The sequence below is a fragment of the Lutra lutra genome, chromosome 7 (genome assembly GCF_902655055.1).
Source record: "Lutra lutra chromosome 7, mLutLut1.2, whole genome shotgun sequence".
In the NCBI taxonomy this organism is placed as follows: domain Eukaryota; kingdom Metazoa; phylum Chordata; class Mammalia; order Carnivora; family Mustelidae; genus Lutra; species Lutra lutra.
In genome coordinates, this window is record NC_062284.1 from 81,328,203 (window position 1) to 81,344,701 (window position 16,499).

The 16,499-nt window shown below is 36.3% G+C and overlaps 1 protein-coding gene across 15 annotated transcripts in view; it reads right to left on the reverse strand.

Annotated features, from left to right (window-relative positions):
- HEATR5A (HEAT repeat containing 5A) overlaps positions 1-16,499 on the reverse strand; it is a 116,565-nt gene that overhangs the window by 83,566 nt on the left and 16,500 nt on the right. For 13 of the 15 annotated variants that reach the window (XM_047737928.1, XM_047737924.1, XM_047737925.1 and 10 more), the window contains 6 exons: positions 15,395-15,606; positions 14,060-14,168; positions 10,480-10,629; positions 9,471-9,645; positions 1,857-2,017; positions 300-555 (listed from right to left, as the gene is read on the reverse strand). In XM_047737928.1, coding sequence (XP_047593884.1) covers positions 300-555; positions 1,857-2,017; positions 9,471-9,645; positions 10,480-10,629; positions 14,060-14,168; positions 15,395-15,606 — 1,063 coding nt within the window. The remainder of the gene's footprint in view (positions 1-299; positions 556-1,856; positions 2,018-9,470; positions 9,646-10,479; positions 10,630-14,059; positions 14,169-15,394; positions 15,607-16,499) is intronic. The other 2 variants (XM_047737933.1, XM_047737935.1) reach the window with 1 other exon arrangement.

Sequence of the window (16,499 nt, forward strand, 5' to 3'; positions counted from 1 at the left end):
GCCACCCAAGTGCCCCTGAGATTAACTGATTGTTTTGAAAACATTTTATCAACCTCTAGAGGAAGATTATGAATTCTGAGGAATTATTATCACCAGCCTTTAAGATATATATATATATATATGATACTTATGTGTTAGTTTATGTCTCATCTATATATTGACAACTTTACCCTAAAACAACTGGCATCTATCACAAAAGCATTTTTTTATTCATTTAGTATATTATATCCCAGTATAGCTTGTCCAAAAGGTCAATTGCTTCAGCATTGTTAAAACAGAGTATCTTAGTAAATCCATACCCACAACTTTCTTTAACTTCCAGATAGCCTGGCAAATGTCCTTGGCAGCAGCAATTTGAGCCTTTTCTCCAAGAAGACCTCCTATAGCAGCTCGAAGGATAAATGAAATACAACGACGACCGCAGACAGCATCAGTCTGAGTCTGGGTGGCTTTAGGGTGCGACTGTGACACAAGGCTTAGGACATGAGAAAGAAAGGCAGCGAAATTCTTCTCTAGCCATGTTCCTCCTAATGTTGAAACAAATACCACATAAGCCTAAAAAAAGAAAAGATTTTATCTTCAAAATGAAATAATTTTAATTCTATATTAATATTTTCTCTTCTACAAAATATATAAATTTTTTAATTCTTTCCTCATTTAGTCATTTAGTTATAGAAATATATATATTTCTATAACTTTATATAACTATATAAATATATAACTATATAAGTATATAGTTATATATTTATATATTTCTATAACTTTATAACTTTTATAAACTTTATAAATGTAAAGTTTATATAACTTTATATAACTATATAAATGTACTAGTATTCTTCTGTCTCTATTAAGCCCAAACTGAAGTACACAGTCTTTCAACGGGGATTTCATTTGTGCTGCATTTTTATTTTGGTCAGACTGGATCAAGTTTCAGAATAATCAGCATGGCCAGCTAATATGGAGACTGTGTCTATGGCTTCTTTGAACAAAGGATTCAAGCTCTTCAATATTCTGAACAAGAAAACCCAAATCAAATGTGAACACACTGTAAGAATTAAATATGTTCCAACACCGTAACTCTAAGGGAATTTAGTTCTAGAAATGTGAAAGGAAACTTCACAGTAATGAATCACTGCTCTTTATTTCCATGAATGTTAATGGTTGGTCTCACCCCAGAGATACAAAGACAGTAGTTTCCTTATGTAATCTGATCTTCTAGAAATACAGCTTACAATTACACTGGGACATCTTACATTTTCAAGAAATCTAATATCTATAAAACATTTTGAGGACCTATGTGAATTAAAAAAAAAAATACACATTTGCTTTGAACCACAATGGCATTTGGAAAATAATACAAAGCCCTCTGTGTTGTTTTATTCTAAGATACTTTTCCTAGGTTTGGCTTAGATTATATGCTATGATCTTTACTTAGGAGGTGATACTATACAAAATGGAAATACAGTATTTCCCATACTGAATAATATGTACCTAACATGTACCTTACATCTGCAAGCACACAAAAGCACAAAGGAAAACATGTTAAACTGTAAGACACTTTAACGCACAAGGCCTAGAAACAAATGTTTGTGTTTCAAAGGAAATAAACAAAAATTTCCCATTATTAGGAACTTAAAACACATGGTGAATAATGCCCTATTTCATTGGTTTTTGGGTAACTAAGGTTTTCTTACTTGTAATCTAGCTTTCAAAGAGTGGCCTTACCATCTCTGTTTTATGTGAGAGCAGGAGTGATGACTTTGCACAGTATAACTTATGCCCAGAGTATTCAGATACTAAAATTCTCATTACAGGCCAGTGAGCATTACACGTAGATACTCATTTGTGACTCTAACCTGAGTAACTCCAACTCGAACATCCCTACTGACTGAACTGGTTCCTTTCAGCATATCTCCACTGGCTCGAAGAAATCCTGAACTTCCACGTAGAAACCCTGTTCCTAGTAATTCCAGAACTTCCTCCAGAGATAATCTGCGAATGCTTTGACGTGAGACTGCTATAACAAAGAACAAAACAAAACATGTGATTCTTACTTTACAGACTAAAATTTTAATGCAAGACCTTGATTTGCATGATCTTGGTAAACACGTTAATAGAAACAAAAATAAACTAAAAATCCAAACAAAATGCAAAACTGACAGGACATTACACACATTAACATACAAAAAGTTATACAAGGGTTCAGAGGTCAAATCATAGAGGACTCTGAAGTAAGTCAATGACATCTAAAAGACTAAGCTACTTAGGAATTACGCTGTATTGCCCTCTTTCTTTTTTTTTAAGATTTTATTTATTTAATTGACAGAGAACATAAGCAGGGGGAGAGGCAGAAGCAGGGAGCCCGACAACACAGGGCTCAATCCTAGGACCTCAGGATTATGACCTGAGCCAAATGGGGTGTTCCCATTGCCCTCTTTTCCACAAAAAAGTTAAAAGGCTAAGTTTAAAAAAAATTTTTTTTATTTATTTGAGAGAGAGAGAGATAGAGAGAGAGCGCAAGAGCAGGGGAAGGGACAAGAGAGAGAGGGAGAAGCACACTCTCCGGAACCCTAAGATCAGGACCTGAGCCGAAGACAGATGCTTAACCAAATGAGCCACCCAGGTGCCCCAGGATAACCATCTTCTAAAACAAAAAACATTAACTGCCCTTGCTCTCTACAAATGAAAATGCTTACAGCTTTAAAAGTCTAAAATGCTTTAAAAATTCTTTTTAAATACTAAAAAATGCTGAAATCATAACTTTATATTTCCAAATGCTCTACAACTCTTAATGAAACTTATATAAAGTGACCATCATATCCTATTTTTTATAATTCTCAACTGCAGGTACAACTTTTGTTATATCCTTAGTCTTTGAAGAGATCAAAGCAAAATATTACTAAAATGATCAGTTGGCTCTCAGGCTACAATAATCAAGAGATCAGTTAGGGCAGAATGTGTCTTCAAGTTTGTTTGTAGTTTGACATAGAAGACTTTCTTCCTGTGAATATCTAGGGATCTCTTACACACATACATACATACTTCCCTCCCTTTCATTCTTCTGAATAATGATGGTCATGAGCTCTGACTCTCATTATTGGTTCAAGTCATACACAGTAGAGAAATAAACTTCCATTAATCAAAATGATGAGCAAAAAACCTACTTTAGTGTAAAGAGGAAATAACCATCTGAAACAAATGAAAATCTATGTTGGCATTTGGAAGAAAAATATTAGTGAACAGTATAAAAATCCATGCCCTCATGAATCATAAATTCTAGGAAGGAAAGAATAAACAACACAATAACTAAGTATATAATATGCTAGACAATGATTAAAGCGATGCAAAAAACAGAGCAGCTCAGGCTCAGGAATACTGGGGGAAGTATTTCCGATTTTAAATAGGGTAGTCAAGGTAGGATTCATTGGATAGGTGACATCTGAACATAGTCTGAGGACAGTGAGGGAATCAGGCATGCCGATATCTGGAGAAAAAGTGTTCTAGGCAGAGGAAATACCCAGAGCAAAAAGGCCTTGGGGAAGGATATGATGCATACTGGGTTCAAGTAGAGCTATGTGAACAGAGCAATGGAGGAATCTAGTACGGGATAGGCCAGAGAAGAAAGAGAAGGCACTGGTCTTTGTAGATCATTATCATAGGGATGTGAAGTGAAGTGAGGTACCAGTGAAAGAGCCTAAGCAGAGGAGTGATATAATCTGTCACTTTGCTTCGGTGCAGAGAGAAGACTGTAGAAGAGGGCGCAGGGAGAAGCAGGGAAACCCACTAGAAGCAATTTAGTAACTCAAGCAAGAGGTGATGGTGGCTTAGATCAAGGTGGTTGCAGAAGAGTCGAGTCTGCATAAACATGTATTTTTAAGTTTTTACTTGAAAAAGTTTCAAAATCACATTACAAAAATAACTACAGGAGTGCCTGTGTGGCTCAGTGGGTTGGGCCTCTGCCTTCAACTCGGGTCATGATCTCAGGGTCCTGGGATTGAGCCCCACATCGGGCTCTCTGCTCAGCAGGGAGCCTGCTTCCTCCTCTTCTCTCTCTGCCTGCCTCTCTGCCTACTTGTGATCTCTGTCTGTCAAATAAATAAATAAAATCTTTAAAAACAACAACAAAAAACACAAAAAGAACTGCAAGAATAGTAAAATAAACTCCCATGTACCCTTCACCTAGACTCACAATATTCTCATCACTTTTTCCATTTTTGAAGAGTTTGTGCATGACTAGTTGTTTTATACAACAGCACTCAATTTGAGTCTGTCTAGTATTTCCTCAGAATTTTGGCAGGAGAACGATGCAAGTAATTATAAGCCTTCTCAATGTGTAGCATCAGAATGCACTGTCAGCTTGGGATCAGTCTGTCCCTATGTAAGTGTTAGGATACTTGAACACTTGAATAAGGTTTGTCTGCCAGGTCTGTTCACTATAAAAATATCAACTTTCCTTTTATACTTACTATGTAACTTGTGTGGTGATACTTTAGGACAATAAAAATATGCCATAACCCATCAAACTTTCATCCAACAATGCAATGAGGATTCCTACCTGCATAAATTATTACAATGACTACAAAAAGGTCATTATCTAACAATCATTCCTTCTATCTTTATTTGTTGGCATTTTACTGTAAAAGAGAGCTTTCCCTTCTTTACTTACTTACTTTCAGTATGCACTCATAGATTTCTTTTTTATTTAATAGGTATAATCCATTTGCCATTATTAATTTTGCTTCTAATACTGTCTTGGATTTGACCAGTGGAATTATCTTCAAAGAGCTGGCCAGTGGGAGCACCTAATTTTTTTGACACAACAGTATGTTCCAAGGTCATCTTCAGACATTTCCTTCGCCAACCCCATAATTAGCCAATTCTCCAACAGGTCCCAATTCTGGGTATGTTTTAAGATTGTCCAGTAGAGAAGCTATTGAGTGTGAGAGGTAAGAATCATGGGTGACTTTACAAATTTTGATTTGAACACCTGGAAGGACAGAGTTGGCATCAACTGAGATTAGCAAGCCTGCAAGTAGAACAGGTGTGTGTATGTTCTAGAGGAGGAGAGATCAGGTATACCCTTCAGGAAAAGTTAATTTGAAACATCAAATAAACATCCAAAGAGATGTCAAATAGGAAGCTAAATATGAACTTGGTGCCCAGGCTAAAGATATAGATCCAATAATCCCTGACATATAGATGGTATTTAAGCCATTAGATTAGATAGGATCACCAAGAGGATAAGCATACACTTACTGCAAAAGAACAAGTATTAGGCAAGGGGCCTCTTCTATAAAGATAAGGAATCAACAAGGAAGATGAAACAGGAATTTCTAGTGAGGAAGAAGGAAAACAAAGAGAAAATGAAGTTATATAAGCACAGTGAAAAAAGACAAGGAAGATAATCAGCTGACTTAAATGTTGCTGAAACGTCTACTGAGACAACTGAGAACTGCCCACTGGCTTTAGGTGGCTGAGTACAAACATCACCTCAAAAAGGGCAGGGGTTTTTGTTTTGTTCAATTAACATATCCCATGTGCTCAGAAAAGATCCCAAGTATAAACAAGTATTTCTTGAATGAATGAATGAATGAATGAACACAGAGGTCTTTGATGAGCTTAACCAAAACAGTTCTGGTGGAGTGAATGGGGGGGAAATCCTAGCTGAAGTGGGTTTGAAAGATATGATTGGAGGGAAACTAAAGACACTATCAAGAAACTCTTCTGAGGAACTTTAATGCAAAGGGAAGAGAAATGGAGCTCCAACTGGCTGAGAAGATACAAGAATTTTTTTCTTTTAAAAATGGCAGAAACAGGGGCGCCTGGGTGGCTCAGTGGGTTAAGGCCTCTGCCTTCGGCTCAGGACATGATCCCAGGGTCCTAGGATCGAGCCCCGCATCGGGCTCTCTGCTCAGCGGGGAGCCTGCTTCCCTTCCTCTCTCTCTGCCTGCCTCTCTGGAGATAGGGGAAAGGTGAATGGGAACAGGTCAGGAAGTCACCAAAAGAACCCAAACCAGAAAAATGTTGTTCAGGACTTTTAGGAGGTTAAATCTTAAGCCACCTAAGAAATTGAAATTGGAAGAAATGTTTAATCAAATCCTTTTTATTTATTTTTTTTTTCAAAAATTTTATTTTATATATTTGACAGAGAGAGTGGGAGAGACTACAAGCAGGGGGAGCAGCAGAGGGAGAGGGAAGCAGACTGCCTGCTGAGCATGATCCCAGGATCATGACCTGAGCCACCCAGGTGCCCCAATCAAATCCTTTTTAAAAATGTAAATTGCTCATTTCTGTAAATGAACCATTAGCAGTAGCACACAGTTTCAGTAAAAACAAGCAAAATGTAGAATTGCATAAGTTATGATTGAATATTTAAATGTATATGCTTCGATGGTAGTTCTGAATTAAACTAGCGTTTTTGGGGGCGCCTGGGTGGCTCAGTGGGTTAAGCTGCTGCCTTCGGCTCAGGTCATGATCTCAGGGTCCTGGGATCGAGTCCCGCATCGGGCTCTCTGCTCAGCGGGGAGCCTGCTTCCCTTCCTCTCTCACTGCCTGCCTCTCTGCCTACTTGTGATCTCTGTCTGTCAAATAAATAAATAAAAATCTTAAAAAAAAAATGGCAGAAACAGAAGGATGTTTTTGTAGGTAATAATCCAATAGAGAGGTAAAAGCTGGTATAAGAGAGAGGAGACTTCCTAGAGCAATATCCTTGAACAAGTGAGAGAATGATATATATTAAATTATATATATTAAAAAATCACATAAATTCCTGGCAACTTGTTCCAATGATAACAAAGTGTCATACTCAATCCCTGCTTTTAAAAAAAAATTATTATTTATTTATTTAAAGCACATGAGTGGGGGGGGGAAGGAGAGTAGGAGAGGAAGAAACAGGCTCCCCACTGAGCAATGAGCCTGAGGATGGGCTCGATCCCAGGACCCTGGGATCATGACCTGAACTGAACCAACTGAGCCACCCAGGTGTTCCTCAATCCCCGCTTTTTAAGGGCCTTGGAATAACTATCACCTGTCTGAAACCTGTTAGTTTTACTAAGAAAATCGTTTCAGTTCTGTACTTCATAATCTTTTGTAGTTGAGTATGCTAACCTCCACTGCATTTGTTTTCTAAATTATTAAGCACTACATTATTAGTCCATGACTGTAAAAAAAATCTATTATGGTATCTAGATCACTTTTTAGTTGTATAAAAATAACTCAATTATTTGTAAGCTAAAACTTACAGAGGCAAGATGATAGAATTTCTAACAAAAGATTAGGCCAAGGATTTTTACTGTGGGTGAAGCTGATTCTTCACTTTGCTTAGTCTGATTACAAAAACGCTAGTTTTTTTTTTTTTTTTAAAGATGTCATTTATTTGACAGAGAGAGATCACAAGTAGAGAGGCAGGCAGAGAGAGCGAGGGAAGCAGGCTCCCTGCTGAGCAGAGAGCCCAATTCGGGACTCAATCCCAGGACCCTGAGATCATGACCTGAGCCGAAGGCAGCAGCTTAACCCACTGAGCCACCCAGGCGCCCCCAAAAACGCTAGTTTAATTCAGAACTACCATCGAAGCATATACATTTAAATATTCAATCATAACTTATGCAATTCTACATTTTGCTTATTTTTACTGAAACTGTGTGCTACTGCTAATGGTTCATTTACAGAAATGAGCAATTTACATTTTTAAAAAGGATTTGATTGGGGCACCTGGGTGGCTCAGGTCATGATCCTGGGATCATGCTCAGCAGGCAGTCTGCTTCCCTCTCCCTCTGCTGCTCCCCCTGCTTGTAGTCTCTCCCACTCTCTCTGTCAAATATATAAAATAAAATTTTTGAAAAAAAAAATAAATAAAAAGGATTTGATTAAACATTTCTTCCAATTTCAATTTCTTAGGTGGCTTAAGATTTAACCTCCTAAAAGTCCTGAACAACATTTTTCTGGTTTGGGTTCTTTTGGTGACTTCCTGACCTGTTCCCATTCACCTTTCCCCTACCTCCCAATAAATAAAAAAGTCTTACTGAATTATCAGATTAGAAAAAAACAAAATAAAAATAAAAATTTCTTATTATAAATTTTATTTATAATCTCAATTGGAAAGTGAGGGGGCTATAAGTTTGATAATGTTCCACAGATGACTGTGACATGCTGTACTTCCTGTCCTCTCCCATCTCTGGTTAAAAACATTAGTTTTAGAAAAAAAAAAAAATCTCCCTTTATATAACTATAAAAAATTTCTCCAGCAATGCTTCTTAAGCTTTAATGTGCACATGAATTATCTGGAGATCTTGTTCAAATGAGAATCTGGATTTAGTAAACTGTGTGTGGTCTGAATTTCTGCATTTCTAACAAGCTTCCAGGGGATGCTAAGACTCCTGATAGCAGATGTTTCAGTAGTTAAATTTCTAAAGAACAAACACATTTTCATTTGTGTGAGATTGTTTATTCTTTGGAGTCAGAATGATAAAGCAAGTTTTCAGTTACTCATCAATGTTTTATATACACTGTTGATTAAACCCAGGCAAATTCTCTTATTTTCAAAAATACCCCATCCTTCACTGCCTAGAAGCATAGAAATAAAAAGTAACACAAAGCAAACTGTCCAAGTACAGTGAATTTAAGTACCTGTTGTTTGGATTATTTACATCACTGCTCCCTTATATCAACCTAGAAAATGGCAAGCCGAATATAGGTAATCAAATTCATGTTGCTTAAAAAAGAATCAAGATTTAGATCATACCTATTATTGGATAACAATTAACAATTTACTTAAAAAAAACAAAAGTAAAGGCCATAATGTAAAGATGATGACTGAATAAAGTACATTTCTTCAAGAGTTTATTTTTTTCCTCAAATTTTTACTGACTTATTTGAAAATGAAATCTTGGTGGGGCGCCTGGGTGGCTCAGTGGGTTAAAGCCTCTGCCTTTGGCTTGGGTCGTGATCCCAAGGTCCTGGGATCGAGCCCCACGTCGGGCTCTCTGCTCAGCAGGGAGCCTGTTTCCTCCTCTCTCTCTCTGCCTACCTCTCTGCCTACTTGTGATCTCTGTCTGTCCGATAAGTAAATAAAATCTTTTTTTTTTTTTAAAGATTTTATTTATTTGAGAAAGAGACAATGAGAGAGAGCATGAGCGAGGAGAAGGTCAGAGGGAGAAGCAGACTCCCCGTGGAGCTGGGAGCCCGATGCGGGACTCGATCCGGGAACTCTGGGATCATGACCTGAGCCGAAGGCAGTCGTACAACCAACTGAGCCACCCAGGCGTCCCGTAAATAAAATCTTTAAAAAAAAAAAAAAAAAAAAAAAAGAAATCTTGGGACCTAACCAATGTTTATAAACTAAAATTGATTTATAAGATATCCTGCCTCTTTTCAAAATTAACAATGGGTAGTAGTAATACTACATTATGTTTGTTTAAACGAAATGGGAATAAATTACAATAGACATTTTGAAAATAATTATATAATTTTACCTGATCCTGGATGTTTAGAAATTATAGCTTTAGCCAACACTGTGCCTAGTAGCTTTGAAACAGAAATCCGCACATCATAATTGGAACCTTCAAAGGACTTAAAACATAGTGTGGCCACACTATCCAAGTCTGTACTCCACATAAAGATGGCCTCTTTCTGGAGTTCAAGGAGACACTATTTAATTGAAAACAAAACAAAACAAAGCAAAACAAAAAAATACGGACATTAATGAAAAATAAAATGTAAATGTCAGGTTCAGATCTATATAAGTTATAGAAACTATCAAGTTCTAACAAAAATTATATACAAATCCAAAGTATCTAAATAATGACTGCAGAGACTACAAATGAATACTTATTAAACGTCATAAAAATTATACTATATAAAACAATGTGTCCACAGAGGATGGGAGGACAACCCATTCTAAGTAGGTTAGGAAAGATGTCTGTGGAACCAATCTGTTGGCTATGAGCAGTTGTGAGAATAATTACAACATAAACAATTCTACTGTCCTATCTTACCAACTATATTAGGAAGGCCATGATAATTCTGAAGATCACAAGACTTGGCCTAGATCTGCAGAGGACTAAACTGACTTACTTTGCTTCTGTTTCCTAGCTTGCAAAAAGTGACATACTCAAAAGAAATTAAAGTATCAAAATCTAAATCCCAGACTTTAAAAAAAAGAAAAAGAAGGCGTGATTAAAAACAAATCACTCTCAAATAACATAAACTTTACATGTAAACTTCAGGTTATACAACTATAGAGAGGAAGCATAGTAGAGTGAAAGAAATACTCAGAGTCTGGTAACCTGAATTCCCTGCCCTCCAACAAGGTCTAAAGGACCTTGGAAAATTCATACAACTCTCTGGACCTCAGTTTCCTCCTATGCTAAAGTAAGATGGGCTAACTACCAAGATTATACTCTGAGATCATGTACCTATTAACAGGGATACTAATTTTCTTTATATTTATTTTGAGAAATTCTGCTTATTAGACCATATTACCTTTGCAGCAGCACAACGAACAGCCATGGATCTATCTGTTAAGCAGGATTTAGCAGCTTTATAAACATCCCTGTGGCAAGGTGTAGCAGCAGCTCCTAGTCCATTCAATATATTTTGCAGACTAAGCATAATCTCATATCGACCTTGAGACTACCAAAAAGAAAAAATTTAAGAAAAAAATTTAACTGTGAAAAGTAGCATTAAGCATTAAAATTTCTCTCATATACTAATGAAATACTTCAATATCTGTATACGCTAACCAACCCATCTAACATCAAGAAACATTAACAGTTGTTATTTTATGAAGTGTTTCAACATTTGAAAAGTGGTATGTCTATATATTATAATATTTCAACAAAATACGAAGGATTGATGCAAAGATTAAGTGAAATTATATTAAAAAATCCTAGCACAAGGCTAGCATGTTGTTAAGCATTCAATAAATGGTTGCTATTAATGAGGTAACACGGTAAGTGGTCAGCACCTGGCAGCCAGGTGCCCTTGGGCAAAACTGTACCTTTTAAATAAATGGACATATCCACCTCACAGGTTGTTGTGAAGCTCAAACAAGTTACTATATGCAAAATGCTGAGAATAAGGCCTGACATATAGTAAATGCTCAATAGATTTTATAGCCATTAATATTTTAGCATTTATTGGGCTGAGTAGTTTAACTCAAAGAACAAAAGTCTGGGCTTTGGACTTAAAAAGACTTGGGGCTGAATCGTGGCTCTGATCCTTAGCACCTGTGTGACTTTAAGTTGTTCTTACTTATTTCTCCATCTATAAAATGAGAATAAGATGAACCCCACAGAGCCAGTGTGAGAAGTAAGTCAGTCCTTGTGGGGAAAACATTTACTGCAGGGCCTGATACATAGAAATACTCAAATAACAGTCGCTGCTTATACTACTGATATTTTAATAAATGCCCCAAATGATTTCTATGTCCCAGAAAATTAAGGCCACTAAAGATAACTAAAGTTGGGGGAAGACAAAGATCAACATCAAGTATCATTTTCATAGGAATGTTATTAATTTTCTTTGCCCAAAGAAGCACAACAATGAGTAATTAATAGGTGGACATAACCAACTGGGTCTCAAGGTGAAACTTCTGAACTTTCTTTTTATCCCAACTTTATGATGTCTATTACTGAAGGGCATGAATCAAAGGTGGGAGCTCTTTGGTCATCTTCAACTTGTTGTAGTACCTGATCTACTAAGTCATATAGATAAAAAATAGCAGGAAATAAAATCCTCAGCAGTAATTTGAAAATTTCTGAGACTTAAAGAGTAATCCCATTAATCATAAGGCCTAAAGAGATTATAGCTTAACTAAGAGAGTTAAGTGGGAAAAAAAGTTTATTTATTTATTATTTGAGAGAGAGAGAGAGAGAGGCATGAGAGGAGAGAGGTCAGGGGGAGAAGCAGACTCCCTGTCAAGCAGGAAGCCGGGTGTGGGACTCGATCCAAGGACTCTAGGTTCATCAACTGAGCAGAAGGCCATCTTAACCAATTGAGCCACCCAGGCACCCGGGGGGGAATAAAGTTTAAAGTGGCCATTCCTCAGCAGATAAAAGTTCTACAAACATTTTAAGTAAAACCCAATTTTACAATCTCTTTCGATGTTAACAATCTCTTTTGCTGAATCACCTTCAGTTTTCTAGCAAAACACTGCTTAGAACTGACTGGATTCGATCATTAGTTTTTTGTTTGGACTTAACTTCTGAAAGATCTTGAATAAGCTACATTCTTTTTTTTTTTTTTTAATTTTTTTTCTTTTAAATAATCTCTACACCCAGCATGGGGCTTGAACTCAAAACCAAGAGTTGCATGTTCTACTGTCTGAGCCAGCCAGGCACCCCAAATCAGTTACATTTTTCTCGAAATTTATCATATTTTACATATGAACTTTCAAATTCAGGTCGTGATCTATCTCAGAGTCTCAAGATCAGGCTCTGTGTCAAGCTCTTTGCTCAGGATGAAATCTGCTTGGAGTTTCTCTCTCCCTCTCCTTCTGCCCCACCCTATTGCACATACTTGTGCACGCAGGTGCACAAATATTCTCTCTCTCTCCCCTAAAATAAATAGTTTCTTTTTTTTAAATGTGTGGGCAACTAGATAGCATTTTAAAAAATTATTTCAGAGCTGTTTTCTAGACTTCTTCTCTAGGTGAGGTCAGAACAAGAACTAGTATGTTGTTTTTATATTTAGAGATGCTGAGGGGTGCCTGGGTGGCTCAGTCATTAGGTGTCTGCCTTTGACTTGGGTCATGATCCCAGGGTCTTGGGATTTAGTCCCACATCAAGCTCCCTGCTCAGTGGGAAGCCTGCTTTGCCCTCTCCCACTCCCCTGATTGATTTACCCTCCCTCGATGTCTGTCTCTGTCAAATAAATAAGAATAAAATCTTTTTTTTTTTTTTTTAAGATTTTAGTCATTTATTTGACAGACAGAAATCACAAGTAGGCAGAGAGGCAGGCAGAGAGAGAGGCAGGGAAGCAGGCTCCCTGCTGAACAGAGAGCCAGACACGGGGCTCCATCCCAGGGCCCCGGGATCATGACCTGGGCCAAAGGCAGAGGCTTAACCCACCGAGCCACCCAGGCGCTCCAAGAATAAAATCTTAAAAAAAAAAAAAAGGTGCGGAGTTATCCTTAAATATTAGGGATGACAGATTTAAAATTTTTGATAAACACATATACAAATGCTTTAATTTCAAAATGATTGGTGAGGGGCACCTGGGTGGCTCAGGCAGTTAAACTTCTGCTTTCAACTAAGGTCATGATCCCAAAGTCCTGGGTGGAGCTCCCCCATCAGCTCCCTGCTCAGCAGGAAGCCTGCTTCTCCTTCTGCCTCCACCCTTCCCCCTGGTTGTACATGTGCTCTCTCTCAAATAAATAATAAAATCTTAAAAAAAAAATTAGTGAAATTATAGTTGGCAAGAAATTACAGTATCTTGGAAGACAAATGAAGAGACCGCTACAAAAACTAAGGGTATTCCACAGTGGTAAATGATCACAAATCAATAAGGCTAAGGCTAAAAATATATTCCTCTGACAACTAAAAGGTCAACCAGACCCTGGTCATACTTATATCCTCCATGCTCTTTCCCAACCTGATTGTATTCCTTACTCTTTCCTGTTCTGGTAGAATACTACTCCAACCATCAGGTACCCAGTTGTTACCAACTATGTATCTGGATCCTTGTTGACAAGCACTTGCTGTAGTACTAGTATTAGGGGAAAAGGTGATGTGAGAGGATGAAGCAGGGATGGGTTTGCAGAGAAATACTTGAAGCTTTTGCCAATCTGGATTTATCCAAAATTATAAATTGCATTACTGATTTTCTAATAAAGATTTAATATACAAAAGAGATATGTACATCTCCTAGAAATATTTCTAGGAAATATTTATGGATATATTTATATACATACCTATGTATGCTTACCAGAGGTAAAGCACTTCTGTTGGCTCAAGAAACCATAAAACACAAAACCATAAAATACTTTTTATTCTTTTTCTTTTGATATAATAAAAATTATAGTTTATCTTTTTAATCTTTGGTTGAACTTGTGGTTACTCACCTCTGCACTCTTCATAGCTTTAAGAATATTCCCCACTGTATCAGTAAAGGTGTTAACCAGTACTCTACCCAACTTCCTGTACAAGGAACCCAAACATACCACAGCAGCACTGAAACAACATTTAGATTAGGAATTAATCATGAGTGAAAAAACAGGAATCAAAAAAATCTTAGACTATGTAAAAGTGACTATTTAATTTTACTTTTAAAGTATAAAATTGCCCAGAACCTATTCAATTATTAAATCCTCAGGTATGATGCATGCATGAATACCAAGTAATTATACTTCCCATAACAACAATTTTTTTAAAAAATGAGCCTTCAAATAATCAAAACCTCAGCCCAAAGATTCAATTCCCCCAAATTTTCTTATAAAATAATTTTTCATGAAACTGACCTGCATATATTGGCTAATCAAAGATAACCTTAAAAATGCAAGGTAAGAAAAACAGGAAATAATATTCTTATCAAATCTGAAGTCTGAAAACTTCATGGGAAAATACATTCTGTTATAAGCTAAAAATTAGTTCAACAGAAATTTCTGTAAAAATACTATTGTGGAACCATACATGGCAAATGACTTTCTCTAATAGACGAAAAAACGAACTGAATCCTATAGAGAAAGCAACTAAGCTGTTCTTTTTAGGAGCTTAGAAGAGTATGTTTCTATATGGTACTTACTATTAACTTTCACAACTAAGAGCTAATAAATTAAAAGAAAACCCAAGTGGTAAGGAACTCAAAATACCTTTTTCTTAAACACTCAACTGCTAAGACTTTTTTGTATTTATCCTTAAAACACTTCTTTTTTAATAGCTGACATATATTAGTTTCAGGTGCACAACATAGTGATTCAATAATTATAAACATTACAAAATGCTCACTATAGCAAGTGTAGTTACCATCTGTCATCAAAGAATGTTATTACAGTATTATTGATGATAGTCCCTGTGCTGTACTTTCCATCCCTATGACTTATTTGTTTTTCTAGAAGTTTGTACCTCTTAATCCCCTTCACCTATTTCACTTAACCCCCTCCCTATCCCCCACTCTGGCAACCACCAGTTTGTGTTCTACATTTATGGGTCTCCAGCTACTACATTTTTAGTAAGACAGTTTTCATTCCTAAATCAAGACTTCAAATATGTCTAAAATATTTTTTAGAATAGTCTCTCAACCAATGGGAAAATGTTTTTTTTTTTTAAAGGTAGATTTAAAAAGTGAGCAAAACAATTTGTATTCAGTTTCAAAATAATTATCAAGTAGTTTGGTTTCTTTAGAAAAATGATTCAATAAGGAAACACTACTTAATGTTCAGCTTTAATATTTAACTTACAGTTTCGTGGGAAGATAACTTGGAGAATCATCTTTGCTACGAATAAGATCATTACATTTATCGATTGTCTCGTAAACAGAGAATGTATCACCAATACTATAAAGAACACCTAGATTTTTAGCAAGGAGTTTGCGGGTAGGAGGCCCTGGGGAGCTAGTCAACAAAGATAGGAGCTGTTCAACAAGAGTCTTCTGTTTCTCCTTCACATCACTCTAGAAAGGAAGGTAACAAAGAATTCAAAGTCAATATAATTACATGTAATCTTTTAATATGATTTTTCTTTCATTTATTTAAGAATTAAAAACTCCAGAAAAATACAAAATTATTTTGACTAAAAATTACAAGTAAGTTGGTGGTGTAGTCATTGTGCCACACAAGGTAGTTTGCTGCCCTGCAGATATCTCCAAAAATTAATTTCTGGGCCACAATATAGTGGAGTCTCTGTGAAGAAAGATAAGGGTTCTATTTCTTCTATATCTTTCTTCTTCTGTTGAAAGGTAGAGCAAATACGTACTTTAACCAGAGGCTCTTTGTTATTAAGTCTCTCCCCCATATATATCTGTATAAATAAGCAGCAACCTATAATCTATCATGAGTTGACCTTGAAATGAATGACTGCGTTACTCAGATCTTTTTCTAAGTTTAGTGCAATTTTTTTTTGTAAACTTATGCATCTAAATGCCAGTAATGTTACTCCATTTTACTTGTCTACTTTCTGAAAAAGGAGTACAGAATACCATTATAATAGTAAAGGTATTCAGGTGCTCACTAAAGCATAAGTTTCCACAACGAACTATTTGTTAGTATATGGATTTTTGTCTTGTTAAATTCCAAATTTCTCCATGAGTAGTGTCTCTGTACCATTTCTGCATTACATATGGTGTCACTTACTATGTAGAAGAATACCCTCATTCTTAGTAGATGTATGCAGAAGTATTTAAGGTGCAATACCATCTCATATGGCTCAGTAAGTCAATCAAATATGATAAAATGTTAATTGCTAAATGTAGCTGAAAGTATGAGTGATTTGGGTTTTTTGGGGAAATTATTTCATAAGCCTAAGAGTTAATATGTTTACTAAAAGCCTTTTAAATTCATATTCTCC